We start from the raw sequence: 24,785 nt of genomic DNA, 5'->3' as shown, positions 1-24,785 counted from the left end.
GTCAACATTCACACTTCTGTCTCAAAACTGATTTATAAAAATAGGAAGATAAACAGGCTTTGCTTGTTGTAGTTGACATAGAATACCAAAAAAATTTAAAAAAAAACGGAGAAAAACAAATTGAGTTCTGTACCAAAACTGGAATGAGCTTACCTGGAAAACTTAACTACCTACCTCTTCTGACTCATCTGAAAACACAAATTACACAAAGGCATTGTTGGGATGCCGCTGCCAGTTAAGGGATCTCAATCCTTGTCTCTTCAAACAAAAAGATTAAAGTACAGAAATGTGTCCTGCGGTGGGCTGACACCCTGCCCTGGATTGGTTCCTGCCTTGTGCCCTGTGTTGGCTGGGATTGGCTCCAGCAGACCCCCGTGACCCTGTGTTCGGATTCAGCGGGTTGGAAAATGGATGGATGGAAGTACAGAAATATATTGATTTCCTTCTAACTTACTTCTTTCACATTAGTAAATGGTGTTCTTAATACTGACCAGTGCAAAGACCTGGAGTCACAACTGAAGCTCAGCCATCAGGAGGGTCCACAACCAACCAAATTTGTAATAAAATCAGCTGTTCACAAAATGACAAGCTAGAAGCTATAAACATACCTAATTCAGTGCTACATACTGTCCTTAGTCATAGAGTAAACGCTTGGTTTATTAAATTGTTTTTTTGGATGACATCACATGGTAGCTTAATAGACTTACTGTAGAACAGTGTTAAGAACGTTGAAGAGGATAAGAGTATTTGATATTTCTATGAGAGGTTCATGTGCTGGTCCAAGTCCATGACATGGGCCAGATGCAGCTCACAACTTGTAGTTTGCTCACCCCTGTTTTAGACTGTCAAGCGTGAACATTTATAATACTGAAGAATTCCCATGAAGGAATTGAGTGGAAAGTTAACCTAGGTCAGGGGTGGGCAAAGTCATTCCTGGAGGGCCGCAGTGGCTGCGGGTTTTTGTTCCAACCCAGTTGCTTAATTAGAAAACAAACCTTGCCAATAATTACATTTCATGGCTTGTTAGTGCTTTAACTCTGCTATGTCAATTCATTCTCATATCCTAGATTTTTTTTCCATTCGAAGGATATCATCCAAATACTTTGAAGTGTAAAACAGATTGGTAATTCTCAATGCTTCACTTTTTTCTCTTCTCTTTCCTTCCAAGTATTTAATTAAACCAAATAGTGCACAATAAATACACACAGGTGTAAAGGGTAACAAGCAAAATGGATAACTGCTGGTTTCTTGTCATTTGCATCTTATTGCTAATAAGGAGCAATTAAAACCCGAGATCGCAGCTGTTTAAGACTTAAATAAGCAATAAGGGTTCAAAATTTTAATGAGGGAGATAACTAAAATGAAGCAGAAGTGTTTCTAGAGCAATAAGTGCTTCTTATTAAACAATTGGGTTGGAACAAAAACCTGCAGCCCTCCAGGAATGACTTTGCCCACTCCTGACCTAGGTCACCAGAACTGTGACCATGTGGCACCTCTTTTTCTCAATCTGCCTGTTAAAACCCACTATGGACTAAGATCAAAATATAAGCTTAATTTTGTAGTGCTGGACATCTCACTTACTTCGATATGTGGAGCTTGGCTTAATTTCTATTGCTGATCTACTCCAAGTCTCTTTCTCCACCTGGGACACCCTCTCCCGGGTCATCTGATAGGAGTCATCAGTTGCACATACTGTGATTTTGTCTTGAATACTTCCCTGGCACTCAAGCTGATCACGTCCTGAGCTGCAAAAATTACATATGTTTAGTTTCAAGAAAAGAAAGAAATAAAACAAAAAAAAAATTTCAGTATATCAATTTTAGACAAAGAAAACAATGGTCAGTTTATCCTCCAAATAAACCAAATGTTAAACAAATATTTAAAACGAGGATTCTGGGTAACATATGGAACATTAATAAAATTAAGTTACTTGAATGACTTTTGAGAAAACAAATACATAAGCAAAATTCTCTTTTTAAAGGATAAAAATAAAAGTATAGTCCAAGTTTCAACTATTTTACATATTGATTAACCAGTTTGTTTGAAAGCAGACAAGATTCCAAGTTTATGAAGTGAGTTATGTCATAAAAGCATCAGACATTTCAATAAACATTGAAGGCAACCGTGATTGTTGCTATATCATTGATAACCTGTAGCATTATCTTAATCAATGAATGTTGTGCTGAAGTTGAAGTTACTTAGGAGGAAGGAATATACAGTACTTCAGACATACAAATGTTCTTCAATAGAATTAAGCGGCAGAATTAGTGTATTCCTCTTAATGAAAGATCAGGTTCAGAATTTTCAAATTAGAATATTCTAAAAAGACACCCAGAAAAGGCACAACAGTCTTTTTTCAGATGCATACTGCTACTTCACAGAACTTGCTGCCAAGAAACATTCTCTAGTATTTATTGTGAATGAGGACAACAGCACAAGAAAGAAAAACTGCATACTTAATAGCCACATCATTGACCCATCTGAAAGATTAATTATATTTGTCACTGATGGTTGTATTATGCTGTCACAATTAAGAGCCAAAAACAATGATTTTGCCAGGAAAGTTGCTGAAGCAAACTTGATCTATGATTAATAACAATGCACTTGTACAGAGAGATTTACAGATGGTTAAGAGTGCAGTTTATTAAAACAAACTATATCAGGGTTTTTAACTGGAATTGCACCAAAATGACGATTGCTACGTGGATCACAGCAAGCATTTTTGAATTGTGATGGATCCCGGCTGAAGACTCATTACTTCAGTTTAGCATATCCTGACTAGAGCTTCTGATTACTGTACAGACTGCATCTCTGTTGTTAGTCATTAGCACTTAAACATAAGTAACATGACAGTTATAATTGTATACTAACCCTCACTTATTCTGTTTTTCTTCTTGGTACTCAAATGTGGCACTTGGTGCCATGGCCCACCTGCCAAGTTGTTTTGCCTGCCTAAGGAAAAGTCATCCCAGATGGAGGATCGCAGGAATCGTGGGAAAGAGGGGTCCTTTCATCGGATTGGCTGGCCCAGCACTGTTTCAGCCGTGGAATGGCCAAATGGGGGAGGCAGCTTGAAGGATGAGGTCTCCAGGACTCTACACAAATCCAAATCTTATCATGGGATATATCATCTACTGTTAAATTCTGCTCTGTACTTCTAAAATTTATATTTTTTATTTCTTACTATATTGAGGAATTGCTCTGTTCTGTGAACTGCATTGTATTGTATTGACCCCCTTCTTTTGACACCCACTGCACGCCCAACCTACCTGGAAAGGGGTCTCTCTTTGAACTGCCTTTCCCAAGGTTTCTTCCATTTTTTCCCTACAAGGTTTTTTTTTGGGAGTTTTTCCTTGTCTTCATAGAGAGTCAAGGCTGGGGGGCTGTCAAGAGGCAGGGCCTGTTAAAGCCCATTGCGGCACTTCCTGTGTGATTTTGGGCTATACAAAAATAAACTGTATTGTATTGTATGAAAATGAACCTTTAAAATCAAAATCACTTGAGAATAACCTGAGCAGTTAAGCAGACCAGAGTCTATAAAAATGTGTTCAAACAAATGGTACAAGACTCACTGATAAAGATAACTCATTATGTTGACCTTGTACACAAACCTTTTTACTTCTTAAACTTTCCCAGTACCAATAAATCCAAACAATCCTTCATACATCAGTATTAAAATCACTTTCCCAGCTGCACTTTCATCAGATTTATCAGAACATTACTAAGACAAAGTTGAAGAGTAATGTTGGAAGCATTAACTTAATCCAAATGAACAAAACACCCACCACATTGGTTGTGTTTGGCACTTCAGTTCTACATTTTACAGAATTAAAACCTTCTTGAAAAGTACATCCAATTATTGACTTATAGACTGAAAATATAAAAAAACAAACAGTGGTATATTGTTTACTGAGGGGAAACAATGCCGATGTTGATGCAACAAAATCTGGCAAGAAACCAAAATACAGGTTCCTTTTCTCAAACATGAACTTTTATTGGTTAATAGTAGCAACAGAGGCAGCACCAAAACCTACTTCAAAGAGGCTCTCATTAACAAATATCTTTAAAATGCAGTTCATACCATGTACTACAAAGTGAAGATACATATGAAAACTTCACAGTTAAAGACACTAATAATTTTTGTTTCTCTCTGCTGTGCTTATTTTTTCTGACAGCTATGCTTGTGTTCCACTTAAAATCATGAGTGGTCTAGCATGTAAGAGTAGATTTTTAAGAGCACACACTTAAATACATTTAAATAAATCTGTTTTAATTCCACGTAGCATCTGATTACAAGAAATAAAGATAAATTAAAATTCAGCTAATGTTGCTTAAATGGCACTGTAAGCGACTGTATAAATAAATAAATAAATAAATAACTAACTAACTAATTGTGAGTTATATGAGTTAAGGCTTTAATGCACTGAAGGCCACAAACACACTGACATATTTTATTAACTGCAATCAAATATCATTTTTATGTCTAAGAGCATGTAGCCAAAGCAATTGCTCAGCCTCAGATAATACAAATATAATGTTTTTTAATGTTTTCCAGTACTAAGATGTTAGATTCAATTCTGTCATACATACTAATATAGCTTTAGCTAAACAAAGAGTAACATAAAGCTAAATTCTTATCATAAGAAAAAAAAAAACTTACCTTTGACTTGACAAACTTATCCTTTAACTATACTACGTGATTTTTTCACAAACATAGTATATACACATTTGCCACATGAAATTACGTTCTGAAGTACAGCAGTTTCTATAAAGGTGAAAAAATATCTTACATACCCTGGCACAGGTAAAACCACAAAACAAAAGTCTTAAAACTCAACATATGTTAATGTAAAGGCACTTGTTGAGTAATAATCTGAGCCTTGCAATTGTATACATATTGTAAAATAGATTATACATATCATTTCTGAACAAAAACGCACACCAATATTATGAGTTTTAGCCATTTTAAAAGAAAACTAACTGAGCTCACAAGAGGCACTAGTAGCGTTCCACTAAGCTTTCACAACCACGGGCAATGGTTTAGTCCAAATCAGACCAAATCACACTAAACTGTTTGTGCCATCCAGTTGGTCTTTTCTTTGATTAATTTCCTAGTTTATGTGGGCATTCACACACTCTAATAGACAATGTATCCTTACCTTGAGAAAAATAATACCCAGAATACACAATAAAATGATCATTTTCAAATCCTTTTCATTATCATAAACATGCTTCAGAAACACAGAAGACATGTCTTCTTTTATGAGATCTCAAAGAGGTCATATTCAGTAACTTTTAGGCTTTAATTTTTCATGTGGTGCTTCATGCTCCACTTTCTCCAATGTAAAGCGTCAGTGCAGGCAAGATATTTCTTTAAATTCATAAACCTCTGGACTTTGGAACACAATTTTGTGTGGCAAATGCATATATGCCACGTCTGTGAATAAAAAACCTGACTTGTAAAATGCTGAATTTATCCTTTAATCCCAATAATCTTTTTGTTTGGGTTAGGACTACCACAGAGATTTCTATACCTATTAATGGTGCAAAAAACAATCAGTAATTTTCCTCAGTTTATTGATAATATATTGTGATGAAAACACTACAACTGTCTTTCTCTAGTTTCTAATATTAAACTATTTGTAGTAATGTACACATTGTAACTCTGTATTATTTGGTCCATAACTCCATTCCAAAGTGCAGTTGAGCTCTGGCTTAAGGCAGTTGCATTTTTTTGGGTCACACTCATTGATCTTGGCTCTGTTAGTCATTGGTTTAAATGGGTTAAAAAGGTAAACTGAATTCAGCAAACCTCATTTATTTGGAAGTAAGTTTTGGGACATTCACAATTTATAATATACAAATCACAACTGTCAATGGAGGCAACTTCATCTTAAATTAACTATTCAAGCAGGATTAACTAATTGAGTTATACTGGGAGGACAGGTAAATTACATTTTTATAGATAAATCTTACGATTCTACACAGAGGCAACACAAAACACCTTACCTTGAAATGCAAATTAAAAAACTTATCCTGTATTAAAGGATGATATACTGTAGAATGTTATATAGCACTTACCTGGAGACATAATGATGGATGCAATCAAAGCTGGACTGGGGTTTTTCTTTACTGTCACTAGACAGATAAAATGAGAAGAGACGCAGAGCACCTGGAGAGCTTGGAGACAGGCTTGGTATCTTGATATACTGCAATAAACACAGCAGAAAAAGAAGAAAAAAAATAAACATTTTAAACAATATTGGTTATGGTACTTCAGAAAAGCAGTTACAAAAATTCATTTTTTTTCTGGTGGAAAAAGTGTTACACTATTAAAAAACACAAGTTATTGGGGCTTTTATCCAGTAGAGTTCGACACTCTCCAAACTGCAAATGGATATACATATATACTGTATATATATATATATATATATATATATAAAATATATATATAACCCAGCCACAGGGGATGCACAAACCAGTGTGTTTCTTCGTGCCGGTCCCAGGCCCGGATAAATGGAGAGAGTTACGTCAGGAAGGGCATCCGGTGTAAAACCCAGCCACAGGGGATGCACAAACCAATGTGTTTTTTTGTGCCGGTCCCAAGCCCGGATAAATGGGGAGGGTTACGTCAGGAAGGGCATCCAATGTAAAATTTTGCCAAATCAATATGCGGACAACAATACAAATTTCCATACCGGATCGGTCGAGCCCCGGTTAACAACGACCACCACCAGTACTGTTAGCCAACAGGGTGCTGGCAGAAAATGGGCTACTGTTGGCCGAAGAAGAAGAAGGAGAAGAAGAAGAGGGGGGGAGACGTGTCTGGAACCAGGAGGAGAGGAAGAAAGTAAAGAGAGTGGAACTGAGGGTAAGAACTTTGGATGTTGGCAGTATGACTGGTAAGGGGAGAGAGTTAGCAGATATGATGGACAGAAGGAAGGTTGATACTGTATATTGTGCGTGCAAGAGACTAAATGGAAGGGGAGTAATGTCAGTTGGATTGTAGGTGGATTCAAATTGATCTATCATGGTGTGGATGGGAGGAGAAATGGGGTAGGAGTTATTCTGAAGGAACAGTATGTCAAGAGTGTTTTGGAAGTGAAAAGAGTGTCAGGCAGAGTAATGATTATGAAGCTGGAAATTGGAGGTGTGATGATGAATGTTGTTAGTGCATATGCACCACAAGTTGGATGTGCAATGGGTGAGAAAGAAGATTTTTGGAGTGAGTTGGATGAAGTGATGAACAGTGTACCCAAGGGACAGAAAGTGGTGATTGGAGTGGATTTCAATGGGCATGTTGGTGAAGGGAACAGAGGAGATGAGGAGGTGATGGGTAGGTATGGTGTCAAGGAGAGGAATGAAGAAGGTCAAAAGATAGTGGATTTTACCAAAAGGATGGACATGGCTGTGGTGAATACATATTTTAAGAAGAGGGAGGAACATAGGGTTACGTACAAGAATGGAAGAAGATGCACACAGGTAGATTACATCCTATGCAGAAGAGTTGATCTGAAGGAGATTGAATACTGCAAAGTGATGTCAGGGGAAAGTGTAGTTAAGCAGCATAGGATGGTGGTCTGTAGGATGACGTTGGAGATCAAGAAGAGGAAGAGAGTTGAGTTGAGGGCAGAGCCATGGATCAAATGGTGAAAATTGAAAAAGGAAGACTGCAAGGTTGAGTTTAGGGAGGAGGTGAGACAGGCACTGGGTGGCAGTGAAGAGTTATCAGACAGCTGGGAAACTACAGCAGATGTAGTAAGGGTGACAGCAAGAAGGGTGCTTGGTGTGACATCTGGAAAGAGGAAGGAGGAAAAGAATCCTGGTGGTGGAATGAGGAAATACCGGAGAGTATACAGAGGAAGAGGATGCAAAGAAGAAGTGGGATAGTCAGAGAGATGCAGAAAGTAGACAAGAGTACAAGGAGATAAGGCGCAAGGTGAAGAGAAAGGTGGCGAAGGCTAAAGAAAAGGCAAATGATGAGTTGTATGAGAGGTTGGACACTAAGGAGGGAGAAAAGGACTTGTACCGATTGGCTAGACAGAGGGACCGAGCTGGGAAAGATGTGCAAGATGTGTAGCAGGTTAGGGTTATAAAGGATAAAGATGGAAACGTACTCACAAGCGAGGAGAGTGTGTTGAGCAGATGGAAAGAGTACTTTGAGAGGCTGATGAATGAAGAGAACAAGAGAGAGAAGAGGTTGGATAATGTGGAAACAGTGAATCAGGAAGTGCAACAGATTAACAACGAGGAAGTAAGGACAGCTATGAACAGGATGAAAAATGGAAAGGCCATTGGTCCAGATTGCATACCTATGGAAGCATGGAGGTGTTTAGGAGAGATGGCAGTACAGTTTTTAGCCAGATTGTTTAATGGAATCTTGGAAAGTGAGAGGATGCCTGAGGAGTGGAGAAGAATTGTACTGGTGCCTTGGGTTTCGTGAACTCTCATAAGTGCTCGGCTGGGGTGTATTGCACCCCACTGTTATTTATGGAGAAATGATAGTAAGAAATATTTTAAATGCAATTTAATTAATCTTTACTAGGACATGTAGCATTCTCTGGCTTTTCATGTTTACAAAATCACTGTCTAAAATTTCCTTTTCAATGATTACAGGTGGGAATTAAAAAAAAAAAAAAAAAAAAAAGTTGCATGTCTCTATACCATATACATTCATTCTGTCCATTTCAAAACTGGTCACAGTTCACAACTTAATGGAAAGTTCCACTATTCCTGTGTTTGTTGGGAACTTGGGGTGCACTGATTGCAGGTTGGAGCCAAACGTTCCATACATATGTATTTTGCAGGAATGGCACTGAAATCTTGTTTTTCTGTCTTTACTCCTTGGACATTCCTCACACCTTACCCGTTTTGGTTTCTTTGCTGGTGGTGGGTTCGCAGCAGAACTTTCTCCGGTTGTTCTTTTGAGCTTCAGTTGCATCTCTTTGCTGAGATGAGAATTTCTGGCCTGTCTTTGGCAAAGTTGTTCTTGAACAAGGTCCAAGGCAAGCTTTTTCAGGAAAAGTCTGCGCCACAATGCATGACCTGTGTTTTCGTGATACACCACATGAGCATTTATTCTGGCGACATTCACCAGTGAAAAGAATATAGTAAGAGGCCATCTTCTGCTATTTCGGGAAACATCATAGGTGCGACACAGTTGGTCGACTGTATCAACTCCACCTTTTGTTTTATTATAGAAAGTAATTATTCCAGGTTTTTGCTTCTCTTTGGTGGAACTGTCGATTTTGGCATCATGGTGCATTGTTGAAAGTTAATTCACAACCTTCCCTTTCTTGGGGATGTAGGAAGCTAGCGTCAAGTTCTTCTGGAATCCGAATGTGCTGGAGTAAATTGGCCGATTTTTTGGCTGTGAAAATTGTGGAGGAATTTCTCTCTTGTTCTTGCGTATTGTTCCCACCAGTGTTAGCTTGTGGTCATTTAGGAGCTTAGAGGCTAGAGGAATGCTGGTGAACCAATTATCAACAGTTATGTTACGTCCTGTTCCTGAAATTAGAGACACCATTCTTTCCACAAGATCAGCTGGCGAGTTGCTAAGTTTATATAGGCCATCTGGCTGCTTTCTGACGTACACTTCTAAGTTTGCGGTGAAAAAAATTTTTGTGTCCGCCATGGCAAAAATTTTGAGGCCATATTTCACTGGTTTTGATGGTTTGTACTGGACGAAAAAACACAGACCACGGAAGGCTTCCAGCTTTTCGTCAATGGTGACACATGCACCGAGAGAATAATGAGCCTTGCAGTTCTCCACGAAGATATCAAATACATCTCGAATTACTGCCAATTTGTCCAGCTTACAGCGATCTTCAGGAGTATCCCGATCATCAAATCGTAGACACTGTAGCAGAAACCGGAACTGAAAAAGTGACATTGTAATGGGAAATATTTCCAAACTGGTGCCATCACTGAGCCAAAAATCTGCTAAATTTTGCCTTCCAGATCTGAGAACTCCCAGAAGATATAAAAGCCCAAAAAGAGCCTTTAGCTCCACTTCATCAGTTTTTCTGACCCGAGATTTGTTCTTATATCCTGCGGCAACCTTGTTGATGCATTTGTTAGTGCAGTCAAGAAGCATCTCCATTATGTCTGGATTTATGAACAATTCAAAGTACTGAGAGAGAGAGACTTTGCATTTTTTGCATTCCCTTTGACTCTGGGCGATTCCTTTATAATGTTATGAGCTCTGGTGCGAACTTGCTTTCGAGGTGGTGTCTTATACCATTTGGAGGATTTGTCTTTCCTACATAGTAGCTTTCCTGCTGTGTTTCATCATCGTCATCTTCATCAGCATCTTCAGATGAGTCTGTATCATGTTCACTGTGGCTGATGTGTTCTGGTTCTAAGTCTGAATTTGACTCTGGTTCTAATTCGGAATCACTCTGTTCACTCGGTTCAGATTCACTTTCAACCTCCGCCAAAAGTCTGACAAGCCTATCCTGGGCTTCCTCGTAACTCATCTGTAAACGGTGGAATTTCGTCATAAGCAAATAAGCTATAAACGGAACCCAGCAACAAAAGCTTACCGTAAAAATGTCATTCGCTAATGCTCGGGTGGGGTGTGAAATACCAACGATACTCTGCGGGATTACTCTGGTGGGGTGCTAAACACCCAGAACGACGTAATACGACGTTATCAGCTCAAGGGTCCACCTCCGACTGATGCACTCTTGCATGCGCAATACATTAGTCAACTTGCAGCTACTCAAGGCATCAAAGCTCCACGTAGCGCCATCTATGAGAAATATGCATAACGTTGGCAACTGGGGTGTGCAACACCACATCCAAGTAACGAAGGGTTAAGAATAAGGGGGATGTGCAGGACTGCAGTAACTACAGGGGAATAAAATTGATGAGCTACAGCATGAACTTATGGGAAAGAGTAGTGGAAGCTAGGTTAAGAAGTGAGGCGATGATTAGTGAGCAGCAGTATGGTTTCATGCCATGAAAGTGAACCACAGATGCAATGTTTGCTCTGAGGATGTTGATGGAGAAGTTTAGAGAAGGCCAGAAGGCATTGCATTGCGTCTTTGTGGACCTGGAGAAAGCACATGACAGAGTGCCAAGAGAGGAGCTGTGGTATTGCATGAGGAAGTCGGGAGTGGCAGAGAAGTACGTAAGAGTTGTACAGGATATGTACGAGGGAAGTGTGACAGTGGTGAGGTCTGTGGTAGGAGTGACGGATGCATTCAAGTTGGAGGTGGAATTACATCAGGGATCGGCTCTGAGCCCTTTCCTATTTGCAATGGTGATGGACAGGTTGAGAGACGAGATTAGACAGGAGTCCCGATGGACTATGATGTTTGCTGATGACATTGTGATCTGTAGCGATAGTAGGGAGCAGGTTGAGGAGACCCTGGAGAAGTGGAGATATGTTCTGGAGAGGAGAGGAATGAAGGTCAGTAGGAACAAGACAGAATACATGTGTGTGAATGAGAGGGAGGTCAGTGGAATGGTGAGGATGCAGGAAGTAGAGTTGGCGAAGGTGGAAGAGTTTAAATACTTGGGATCAACAGTACAGAGTACAGGACGGTAGTGAGACCAGCTATGTTATATAGTTTGGAGACGGTGGTGCTGACCAGAAAGCAGGAGACAGAGCTGAAGGTAGCAGAGTTAAAGATGTTAAGATTTGCATTGGGTGTAACGAGGATGGATAGGATTAGAAATGAGTACATTAGAGGGTCAGCTCAAGTTGGACTGTTGGGAGACAAAGTCAGAGAAGCGAGATTGCGTTGGTTTGGACATGTGCAGAGGAGAGATGCTAGGTATATTGGGAGAAGGATGCTAAGGATAGAGCTACCAGGGAAGAGGAAAAGAGGAAGGCCTAAGCGAAGGTTTATGGATGTGGTGAGAGAGGACATGCAAGTGATGGGTGTAACAGAACAAGATGCAGAGGACAGAAAGATATGGAAGAAGATGATCCACTGTGGCAACCCCTAACAGAAGCAGCCGAAAGAAGAAGAAAAAGAAGATATATATACACATATATATATATACACACACACACACACACACACACACACATATATACAGTGCATCCGGAAAGTATTCACAGCGCATCACTTTTTCCACATTTTGTTATGTTACAGCCTTATTCCAAAATAGATTAAACTCATGTTCTCCTCAGAATTCTACACACAACACCCCATAATGACAACGTGAAAAAAGTTTACTTGAGGTTTTTGCAAATTTATTAAAAATAAAAAAACTGAGAAATCACATGTACATAAGTATTCACAGCCTTTGCTCAATACTTTGTCGATGCACCTTTGGCAGCAATTACAGCCTCAAGTCTTTTTGAATATGATGCCACAAGCTTGGCACACCTATCCTTGGCCTGTTTCACCCATTCCTCTTTGCAGCACCTCTCAAGCTCCATCAGGTTGGATGGGAAGCGTCGGTGCACAGCCATTTTAAGATCTCTCCAGAGATGTGCAATTGGATTCAAGTCTGGGCTCTGGCTGGGCCACTCAAGGACATTCACAGAGTTGTCCTGAAGCCACTCCTTTGATATCTTGGCTGTGTGCTTAGGGTTGTTGTCCTGCTGAAAGATGAACTGTCGCCCCAGTCAGAGGTCAAGAGCGCTCTGGAGCAGGTTTTCATCAAGGATGTCTCTGTACATTGCTGCAGTCATCTTTCCCTTTATCCTGACTAGTCTCCCAGTTCTTGCCACTGAAAAACATCCCCACAGCATGATGCTGCCACCACCATGCTTCACTGTAGGGATGGTACTGCCCTGATGATGAGGGGTGCCTGGTTTCCTCCAAACGTGACGCCTGGCATTCACACCAAAGAGTTCAATCTTTGTCTCATCAGACCAGAGAATTTTCTTTCTCATGGTCTGAGAGTCCTTCAGGTGCCTTTTGGCAAACTCCAGGAGGGTTGCCATGTGCCTTTTACTAAGGAGTGGCTTCCGTCTAGCCACTCTACTATACAGGCCTGATTGGTGGTTTACTGCAGAGATGGTTGTCCTTCTGGAAGGTTCTCCTCTCTCCACAGAGGACCTCTGACAGAGTGACCATCGGGTTCTTGGTCACCTCCCTGACTAAGGCCCTTCTCCCCCGATCCATCAGTTTAGATGGCCGGCCAGCTCTAGAAAGAGTCCTGGTGGTTTCAAACTTCTTCCACTTACGGATGATGGAGGCCACTGTACTCATTGGGACCTTCAAAGCAACAGAAATTTTTCTGTAACCTTCCCCAGATTTGTGCCTCGAGACAATCCTGTCTTGGAGGTCTACAGACAATTCCTTTGACTTTATGCTTGGTTTGTGCTCTGACATGAATTGTCAACTGTGGGACCTTATATAGATAGGCGTGTGCCTTTCCAAATCATGTACAATCAACTGACTTTACCACAGGTGGGCTCCAATTAAGCTGCAGAAACATCAAGAATGATCAGGAGAAACAGGATGCACCTGAGCTCAATTTTGAGCTTCGTGGCAAAGGCTATGAATACTTATGTACATGTGATTTCTCAGTTTTTTTATTTTTAATACATTTGCAAAAACCTCAAGTAAACTTTTTTCACGTTGTCATTATGGGGTGTTGTGTGTAGAATTCTGAGGAAAAAGGCTGTAACATAACAAAATGTGGAAAAAGTGATGTGCTGTGAATACTTTCCGGATGCACTGTATGTATATATATCAGTCATATGAAAATGTTTGGGAACCCCTCTTAATTCTTTGATTTTTTCTTTATCATTGGCTGAGCTTTCAAAGTAGCAACTTCCTTTTAATATATGATATGCCATATGGAAACAGTAGTATTTCAGCAGTGACATTAAGTTTATTGGATTAACAGAAAATATGCAATATGCATCATAACAAAATTAGACAGGTGCATAAATTTGGGCACCCCAACAGAGATATTACATCAATACTTAGTTGAGCCTCCTTTTGCAAATATAACAGCCTCTAGACGCCTCCTATAGCCTTTGATGAGTTTCTGGATACTGGATGGAGGTATTTTTGACCAATCTTTCATGCAAAATCTCTCCAGTTCAGTTAAATTTGATGGCTGCCAAGCATGGACAGCCTGCTTCAAATCATCCCAAAGATTTTCGATGATATTCAAGTCAGGGGACTGTGACACCCATTCCAGAACATTGTACTTTTCCCTCTGCATGAATGCCTTTGTAGATTTCGAACTGTGTTTTGGGTCATTGTCTTGCTGGAATATCCAACCCATGTGTAACATCAAATTTGTGACTGATGCTTGAACATTATCCTGAAGAATTTGTTGATTTGTCGACTTTAACAAGGGCTCCAGTCCCTGAACTAGCCACACAGCCCCACAACATGATGGAACCTCCACCAAATTTGAAAGTAGGTAGCAGGTGTTTTTCTTGGAATGTGGTGTTCTTCTGCCGCCATGCAAAGCACTTTTTGTTATGACCAAATAACTTAATTTTTGTCTCATCAGTCCAAAGCACTTTGTTCCAAAATGAATCTGGCTTGTCTAAATGAGCATTTGCATACAACAAGCGACTCTGTTTGTGGTGTGAGTGCAGAAAGGGCTTCTTTCTCATCACCCTGCCATACTGATGTTCTTTGTGCAAATTGCGCTGAATTGTAGAACGATGTACAGATACACCATCTGCAGCAAGATGTTCTTGCAGGTCTTTGGAGGTGATCTGTAGGTTGTCTGTAACCATTCTCACAATCCTGCTCATATGCTGCTCCTGTATTTTCTTGGCCTTCCTGACCTGGGTCTGTGCCTGTGTGTGGCCTTCCATTTCCAGATGACATTCCTTACAGTTGAAACTGACAGTTTAAACCTCTGAGATAGCTTTTTGTAGCCTTCCCCTAAACCACATATGTCAAACTCCAGGCCTGGAGGGCCGCAATGGCTGCAGGTTTTCATTCTAACTCTTTTCCTAATCAGTTTTCACTGCTGATTAACTTCTTTTCCCTTCATTTTCATAGCCCTGTTTTTAAGTATTCAGACCTCTGAGTTGATTTGTTTCTTTATTAAATGACAGCCAAACAGAAATGAGATGTGAAACAAGCCAACAGGTGACCAGCTAAATTGGGGCTTCAAACTCCAACCAATTTCCCTCCAACCAGTTTCTTAATGAGAAGCCGATTCTTTCTGTTAATTAAACCTGTTATTTAATTCCATAGTTTGTTGCTGCTCTCATTCTGCCACAGCAGACATTTCCAAAACTGCTGATCTTTCGTTTTTTTTCTAAGAACACATTTTGGTGATCTGAGATAATCCACTGTAATCATGTTTTACAACAAAACAGCAGAAAAATTTAACTGAAAAAATGAACTTAGCAACAAAAAATAGACTACGCTCACGCTCGCAACTTGCAGTTCTTGTTGCCGATTGATGCATTTTTTTTTTTTTTTTTTTTTTTTTTTGCGGTGGGACATCGGATAATACAGAATGTTGGATAAGCGAAGGTTGGAGACATCTGTGTAACCAGGCTGTGTAACCTGATAATATGTAGCAGGACATTTCAGCTTCAGCCTTTGAAGTAATGGTGTGCAAAATATCAACTAACACTTCACAGTAAAAAACTAAAGAAATCATAACTGCAAATTAAAAAAAGATAATTTAAATGCGGACACTGGAAGAGAAGATGGTTTCAAAATACAACTAACTAGGTATCCAACAGAAATAGAAAAAATACAAATTGAGAATATGCATATACTGACATCTGTAATTTTTATGTAAACTAAAGGTTTTAGGGTTAATAAGACATCATCATCGTTGATGGCTTTAAAAATGTATCTATCTACAGTATCAATCTATACAGGGTGGGGTATAAGTTTCCATACATAGGAAAATAAACATTATTTTATGAAAAACCATTTTTATTTATATAATATGCTTTACATGACTGCCATTGTTTTGAAAACACATTTCAATACGTATTCGCGACTGCTGATGAACACGTATTAGCACAGCTGGAGTTATGCTTGTAATGGCGTTGGTGATATGTTCCCTAAGATGATTTATGTTTTGTATCTTTTCCTGATACACCATGGCCTTCAAATGCCCCCAAAGATAAAAATCAAGTGGGCCATCAGTATGATGTCAATTCGTTGCTTTTTATTCAAACGCATTTTTTAGGGTATCTGAAATATAAAAAATAAAATGTTAAAAACCATATGTATGGAAACTTATGGCCCACCCTTTATATCTATCTATCTGGTCCAGGAACTCGCTGGCCATATACAAGAAGGGTCAAAGTAGGCTGTATTTCCTACGCAAGCTCAAATCTTTTAGTGTCAGCAGCACTATGTTGCGGATGTTCTATGACAGTGTGGTTGCCAGTAACTTTTTCTTTGCTGTGGCATAATGGGGGAGCAGCATGAAAGTGGCAGACATCAGGAGACTAAACAAACTAATTCAGAAGGCTTCCTCTGTGGTAGGAGAGAAACTGGACAGCTTGGAAACTGTGGCAGATCAGAGAATGTTGTCTAGGCTTTGGTCTATTATTGAAAATGCTAATAACCCACTTCATAGTGTTGTGGTTGGACAGAGGAGCGTTTTCAGCAGTAGACTAACTAGCATCAAGTGCTCCACTGAATGTCACAGAAAATCCTTCCTCCCCACAGCCATCAGACTCTATAACTCCTTTTCCGGTCACTCACCCTTACTTTAAGCTATTACCCTTTTTCTTTATTGGATATCCAGGTACATTTTTCAAGTACTTGAAATATGCAACATACTATCTGTTCTTGTGCAATAAATTGTCTTTTCTTCATATGAAAATAACCTTATTTGTTCTTAGAATGTGCAATATTAACTTAAGGTGCAACACTCTGCACTCTAGTTTGATACTTACATTTATTATACTCTATTTATATTTACATGATTACTTTATTCTTGCTTTTAGCGTAATATGAACCTTGTCTGTTGTTAAGTTGTAACATAAGTAATTTCCTTTGGGATTAAAAAAGTTTTCTGATTCTGATATCTACATATCTATTAGTGCTGGGCTGTATACCGGTTCATACCAAAAACCGTTTTTTATTTTTGTTATAATATGGATTTTTCTTATACCGCAACACCTGTTTAAATAGCCTAAACAACGTTCAGAACGTGGCGCAGTGGGAAACTGTTTTTGGGGGGAACCTTTTTCACTGCTGCACCGCTAAACACACATGCAACGGAGTACATGCATTACTGAAGGTATTGAACGGTGAAAATGGACAGACATTCTGAAACTGAAGCTGTAGCAGACGATAAAGTTGAACAAAATGACACAGAAGAACTTCTGCCGAAAAAAGGAGCCGTGTCTGTTTTCTGGAGATTCTTTGGTTTTAAATGGTCGGATGTGGACCATTATGTTCAAATGTGTGAATACTGTTTCTATACTACTGGATAATACTTCAAGCCAAGTTGTACTTGTTTTATTTTTTTATCATTACTGTGTAATGTACCTGGGTACTGTGTAATAGTGTGACGACATGTTGAATTTATTCTCGTCATTTGTACTTTATTCTCGCCGTTTATGTGGAGATTAAAGTCGACATGTTGACTTTATTCTCGTAATTTGTCATTAAAGTAAAACATTGTAAACTAAACTTCATCTTAAAATGAATATTTTTTTACTAGATTTTCTCAAACCCCGTCATAAGTTATGTAGCACATTAAATGCTTTGTGTTAAGTGTTCCTCGAGACATGTTAATCGCTACGTGCTTCTTAAACTGACTTACTCTTGCACTAAGAGGAGGCGCAGGCAGCAATCACCACACAGAATACATTAATTTCATGATATTTCTGCTCCCTGAACATTTAGAATGCTAAGATAAATACTTGATATCATTTTCATTTATTTTGAGGATTCAGTGTCTCTCTTTGCGATTTTTGTTTATTCATTAATGAACTAAATATCATTTGTTTCGCAACATCGTAGCTAACATGTTACAATTTTTTCATAAAAAAGAAATATTAAAAAAAAATTCCTAAGTTCATAATCAATCAAGTTAATTTAATTAACTTATCAAAATCAAAGGTAAACTATAAAGCAAATATAGCTTTATAACAACATTTATATATTGGCTAAAGATGGAAAAACTAAAAACATTGTATATAACAAGGCACTTCAGTAAACAATACAAGCACATTAGTGAGTCTTCATTGTTTGTTAATTTATTTATATTTTTAAAGTTTTTTTTATTTTAATTATATTTTTCTCAAACAATTAAAAAAAAAAAAAAACTATTTTCCTGCCGGGGAATGCAGGGTATTTCAGCTAGTATATTATACAATCTGTCCTTCACATTTAAATACAAGGCAACAGAAAAGCGTTGCCATTCTTAGATTTAAACCAATCACAAAGCAGACACGTAGGACTAAATGTTCTGTAAACCACTTACCAAACTGGGGCCCATATTAGCAAAAATTTCAAGCTTTATTTTATATAATACATTTTCAGAGCAAACATCATTTAAAACATGCTTTTGAAGCACAGGACAACGATAAGCATATAAGGTGTACATTATCAAAAAACAGGAAATATCAAGTAAGTTACTTGCTAAGCGTGACGGAAGTTAAAGCTGATAATGGCACTGGTAACCTTGTTGTGTAATGCAGAGTTTGTTTTACTGTCTGCCACATGAAAATAAAACTAAACAGCAGTTATACCTTTGTTGTTTAATTTGCAACTGTTGTCTGATAAATAAATGGAAATGTATGTATTTTCCTTTTTAAAAAGTTACACTTTATTTTAACAGGACATTTGTCAACTTTAATAATACATTAAATAAAACAAACATTACATTAAACAGATGTATATGGATTAACACTACGGTTTTCACAACTCAACAGACAGAGGCTCAATTCCTATAACAAACAGAGTATGGTTTTGCGCTGACTCTATCCTATATCCAAGTGGCTTGTGAGGGAAGGATCCAATAATTTCCTTTTATAGTCCAAAGAGAGCCCTTGTTAGGTTGACTGATATTTCCAACCAGGCCTGGTATGAACAAGGGCTAATGTACAGTGCATCTGGAAAGTTTTCACAGCGTATCACTTTTTCCACATTTTGTTATGTTACAGCCTTATTCCAAAATGGATTAAATTAATTTTTTTCCTCAGAATTCTACACATAATACCCCATAATGACAACGTGAAAAAAGTTTGAGATTTTTGCAAATTTATTAAAAATAAAAAAATTGAGAAAGCACATGTACATAAGTATTCACAGCCTTTGCCATGAAGGTCAAAATTGAGCTGAGGTGCATCCTGTTTCCCCTGATCATCCTTGAGATGTTTCTGCAGCTTCATTGGAGTCCACCTGTGGTAAATTCAGTTGATTGGACATGACTTGGAAAGGCACACACCTGTCTATATAAGGTCCCACAGTTAACAGTTCATGTCAGAGCACAAACCAAGCATGAAGTCAAAGGAATTGTCTGTAGACCTCCGAGACAGGATTGTCTCGAGGCACAAATCTGGGGAAGGTTACAGAAAACTTTCTGCTGCTTTGAAGGTCCCAATGAGTACAGTGGCCTCCATCATCCATAAGTGGAAGAAGTTCGAAACCACCAGGACTCTTCCTAGAGCTGGCCGGCCATCAAAACTGAGCGATCGAGGGAGAAGGGCCTTAGTCAGGGAGGTGACCAAGAACCCGATGGTCACTCTGTCAGAGCTCCAGAGGTCCTCTGTGGAGAGAGGAGAACCTTCCAGAAGGACAACCATCTCTGCAGCAATCCACCAATCAGGCCTGTGTGGTAGAGTGGCCAGACGGAAGCCACTCCTTAGTAAAAGGCACATGGCAGCCCACCTGGAGTTTGCCAAAAGGCACCTGAAGGACTCTCAGACCATGAGAAAGAAAATTCTCTGGTCTGATGAGACAAAGATTGAACTCTTTGGTGTGAATGCCAGGCGTCACGTTTGGAGGAAACCAGGCACCGCTCATCACCAGGCCAATATTGTCCCTACACTGAAGCATGGTGGTGACAGCATCATGCTGTGGGGATGTTTTTCAGCGACAGGAACTGGGAGACTAGTCAGGATAAAGGGAAAGATGACTGCAGCAATGTACACAGACATCCTGGATGAAAACCTGCTCCAGAGCGTTCTTGACCTCTGACTGGGGCGACGGTTCATCTTTCAGCAGGACAACGACCCTAAGCACACAGCCAAGATATCAAAGGAGTGGCTTCAGGACAACTCTGTGAATATCCTTGAGTGGCCCAGCCAGAGACCAGACTTGAATCCGATTGAACATCTCTGGAGAGATCTTAAAATGGCTGTGCACCGACGCTTCCCATCCAACCTGATGGAGCTTGAGAGGTGCTGCAAAGAGGAATGGGTGAAACTGGCCAAGGAGAAGTGTGCCAAGCTTGTGGCATCATATTCAAAAAGACTTGAGGCTGTAATTGCTGCCAAAGGTGCATCGACAAAGTATTGAGCAAAGACTGTGAATACTTATGTACATGTGATTTCTCAGGTTTTTTTTTTTATTTTTAATACATTTGCAAAAACCTCAAGTAAACTTTTTTCACGTCGTCATTATGGGGTGTGTGTGTGTAGAATTCTGAGGAATAAAATGAATTTAATCCATTTTGGAATAAGGCTGTAACATAACAAAATGTGGAAAAAGTGATGCGCTGTGAATACTTTCCGGATGCACTGTATGTGTGAGAATATGGGAGAGAATGCCCATGATAGGTCACAGCATCTTGGTCATCATTGGATCCTAAAGTGTGCTGAATGTTGCCAGGACAAGCTCAGACTTCCTCTATTATTATCATGTTCAATGATCATTTGATAGCGTTTGTAGTTGTACTAGATGTATCAAACAGTTCCAATCCATATCATATACCTTTTACATTTGTTTTTAATTTTCACATACATTTTCTTGTCCCCTAATTATTTTTAAAATTAAACATCAAAACATAAAAACAATGGTTTGTATTCTTAAAATATAATTGGTTGGGGTCAATTTCACACAGATTCTTTTGAAAATATTTCCATGAGTCAAATAAGGTTCCCATAGGGTCACAAATACCAATTTTCACAGCTGTACAGCATCCGAGGGAGCTGAGAAGCATATTCATAAAAGCTTTTCAGTAAAGTCTGAAACACTGTTAAAGTGTTCAACAATCCAAGACCAATGGACAGAAAGTAAAACAGTTTTATTAGTAAAGTATTATTTATATATAAAGATTATGCAGTATATTTAACAGTTAAATCATTATTCTTGCTAACAAATAAGTATTTTTAAAGACCTGCTCAACACTAAAGGGCATTAGTAAAAATGTGAAATCTTAATGCTTAAAATTTTTAAATGACAAAGTTTTTAAAAGCAAGGATAAGAAATGCAGTACAGGCTACACTGGTTGAATATAACTGGTAAAAAGTACAAATTATTACTATTAAAATAGATGTTCCTAACCGACAGGCATGATTACATTCAAATGGCACTACAAGCCCCTACCTGACAAACTCCTATTCCACAGACAACTATGCCTTCAGCCATTGCTGACACGGCCACCCTTCACTTTCATATTCAAATAAGTGTTGCTCAGGTCATATCACTGTGCCTCAGTTCTTTGTTGTGGCTTTCCGCCGTTTCCTCCTCAATCTTCATTTCCAGATGTCATTGTAGCTGGGATCGAGCTCTATTCTCAACATCTGATTTACATTTGAATGCATCCTAGCTCTGTTCCACACTTTTTGCTACACGTTTTCAAGTCTCTCAATGGTAGACCAACTTAAACTAGGAAATCACCATATGATCTAAAGATGAAGTAAATGTTAAAGAATATCTTAAACCTTCCACATAAGTATTTTGTAAAACAGATGTCGTCAACATAAGGGATATAAATTTAACAACCAACTACTGTTACATTATCCAAAAAAGATGCACAAACAGAAGTTAACATTATTAAAAAAGACAATTATATGATAAACTGAAGTTTTCTGCACAAAAGCACTGCAGAACTAAAAAAAATAAAAAACACACACACATAAAATTTGACTACTCATTTGAAAGGTGCAACGCAACAAGGGTTTCTCTTTTTTTTTTTTTGTACTTGAAACACACATTAGAAGTTACTGATATTATACCGCAGGCAGTTGAGAAATAACATTACTGTTTACTGGCAAAGCAGTAAAATGGTTATTTATTATAAAAACAAGTTTGCACAGTATAGTTACTGGCAACATCACTAAAAAATAACAGATAATCCTGTTATAATAAGTATTAAATTTGTGTTCCTCACCAAACCAAAAGTACTCAGGACACCGCATCCCAATGCCTTTGAATTCCTTGTTTTTAACACAGGGGCAGGCCAAGACCTCTACACTGGGGTGCCTGGTTCAAAACAAAAGGACCCTCCTGACCCCAAACACAGACACAGCTGCCACTTTGTAAACGTCAGATACTTTTAGCTTTGTGTTCTGGGTGAAATGAAGCATAAAACAAAGTAACCCGACAGGCTGGCAACAGTGCATTGAATGTTCCACACTTTCTATGGTCTGACCAGGCCAAATTATGAGTTACATGGTGGAGGATGCACCTGTCCTTACTCTCCAGGTGGTGGACTAAGCCTCCATAAGTTACTCTATGTACAAAGATGCATATCAACATTTGTGGGAGCATATAGTCATTAAAATGAAAAGGGTCTGGGTACCCATTCCACAACTGAGGTTAATTGTTTCTTGCAACGTTGGACTGTTCTCACAAAAGCCATCTGCGTCTGGTGGCGACATTGCTGACTTCAGCTAATTACGCTCATTTGCATTGTGTCACAGACAAATGACAGTAACAACAGAAACAGAAGACTTGGGTGGTTCAGACATTATTTTTTCCCTGGAATTTCAAGCAAACCAATACAAACAAAATTAATTTTCAATACAACTGAAAGTATACTTTGGGAATATAATAATTAATTAGAAAAAAGCGTATATAGACTGATGTATTTTGTAGTACAGCTGCTTGAACTATGCATTACATTTTAACACCATTTTTTATGAAACTAAACATGATCAAGCCAAAAGACAAATCAATTATGCTTAAATATATATGTAACTGAGCTATCTACTAAATGGTTTCTCCAAGCCTCAAGTAACCAAGTTCTGTTGATAAGATTTGCATAAATAATATCTTGTCATTAAACAACCCTGGCAAGCACATAGGAAGTTAAGACTTTACACAAATATTGGAAATACACTTTGTGTCTAAAGTGTCCAAATTATACAAGTATAATAGCAGAGTAGCAACTTGAAAAAGATATAAGAAACAGTGCCACTGGCTACGGTATTTTGGCATAATGTTAGTGAGAAAAGCAGGGAACACTTACCCTGTGGTCTGTGTGTGGGTTCCAATGCCCCATTCAGTGACTGGGACACTGTGCTGAATAAAATGTTGCTGTCATTACAATGAGATGTAAAACAGAGGTCCCTGGGCATCTTTTGAAAAGAGTGAACCTCAATATCCTGGCTAATGTCCTGGCTAAATTACCCATCACGATGTTATCGACTTTGGCCACCTATCTCTAACCGTCTCTCTCACCACTTTACTATCTAATAGCTAATGCATGGTGAATGTACTGGTACAATAATAGCTGCAACTGCTTTAGCCAAGAGGATGCTGTACATGGGTGATGGTTGAAGCAGCTCACAGCTATCTATATAAAGCACTTTGAGAAGCTACAAAGGTACCATTTAATAATAATAATTACATGTATATATGACAACACCAAATTAGACACAAATATGACACACAATGTCAGGAGGACCTGAATTATGTTTTTGGTGGAGTCGGGAACTCACTAACAAAAAATTGAGGGGTTGTAGAAGGCAATTATACTAATGAAGAATGATTTGGTCAGCAAGGACTAAATGATTTATCTTACCATGTGGACATTCCAAATTAATTCATTGACATTTACTGTTGGGTAACTAAAAATGCTGCTTACAAGCAATAGTAAAAAATCTAAATACAAACATTACTATATATCATTGCTTCATGCATTAACACAAACACTTCTCAGAATACTTTCATTTACAACATCTTTTTTACAAAAACTGTTTACTGCTGTTTTTCTTCTAACAACACAACTTTAGCAAGTATTATAAACTTTGATCTATTCTGAGATTCATTTCTGCATCAATACAACAGAAACAGAAGCAAGCTAGCTAGCTAGCTAGATACTTTATTAATCCCAAGGGGAAATTCACATACTCCAGCAGCCCCTTACTGATACAAAAAAACAATATTAAAGATTGATAATAATGCAGGTAAAAAACAGACAATATCTTTGTATAATGTTAATGTTTACCCCCCTGGGTGGAATTGAAGAGTCGCATAGTTTAGGGGAGGAACGATTTCCTCAGTCTGTCAGTGGAGCAGGACAGTGACAGCAGTATGTCGCTGAAGCTGCTCCTCTGTCTGGAGATGATACTGTTCAGTGGATGCAGTGGATTCTCCATGATTGACAGGAGCCTGCTCAGCGCCCATCGCTCCGCCGCAGATGTCAAACTGTCCAGCTCTGTGCCTACAATAGAGGTGCCCCTCTTCTTTATGCTGCCTCCCCAGCACACCACCGTGTAGAAGAGGGTGCTTGCCACAACCAACTGAGAGAACATCTGCAGCATCTTATTGCAGATATTGAAAGACGTCAGCCTTCTTAGGAAGTATAATCGGGAAAAAAAGCTGTTAACATTTACAGAAAAAAACGAATTTATGATGAGGTTTACGAGTCAAGTTAATCAAATTTACAATTTTAAATGTCACAAACTCCTAATGCTCTCTCCCTGCTTTTTTATATTTTGCCCAATTTTATATGTACCTTTG

The 24,785-nt window shown here is 38.7% G+C and overlaps 1 protein-coding gene across 1 annotated transcript in view; it reads right to left on the bottom strand.

Annotated features, from left to right (window-relative positions):
* Positions 1 to 24,785, bottom strand: part of LOC114667288 (RNA polymerase II elongation factor ELL2) — an 85,376-nt gene that overhangs the window by 39,795 nt on the left and 20,796 nt on the right. Inside the window, exons 3-4 of the mRNA XM_051920226.1 lie at positions 6,082 to 6,209; positions 1,582 to 1,745 (exon numbers count right to left, since the gene is read on the bottom strand). Of these exons, the coding sequence (XP_051776186.1) occupies positions 1,582 to 1,745; positions 6,082 to 6,209 (292 nt within the window). The remainder of the gene's footprint in view (positions 1 to 1,581; positions 1,746 to 6,081; positions 6,210 to 24,785) is intronic.

Source organism: Erpetoichthys calabaricus, chromosome 17 (genome assembly GCF_900747795.2).
Source record: "Erpetoichthys calabaricus chromosome 17, fErpCal1.3, whole genome shotgun sequence".
Taxonomy (NCBI): Eukaryota; Metazoa; Chordata; class Cladistia; order Polypteriformes; family Polypteridae; genus Erpetoichthys; species Erpetoichthys calabaricus.
The sequence above is the reverse complement of the archived record's forward strand: the minus strand, read 5'-3'. Positions and strand labels throughout refer to the sequence as shown.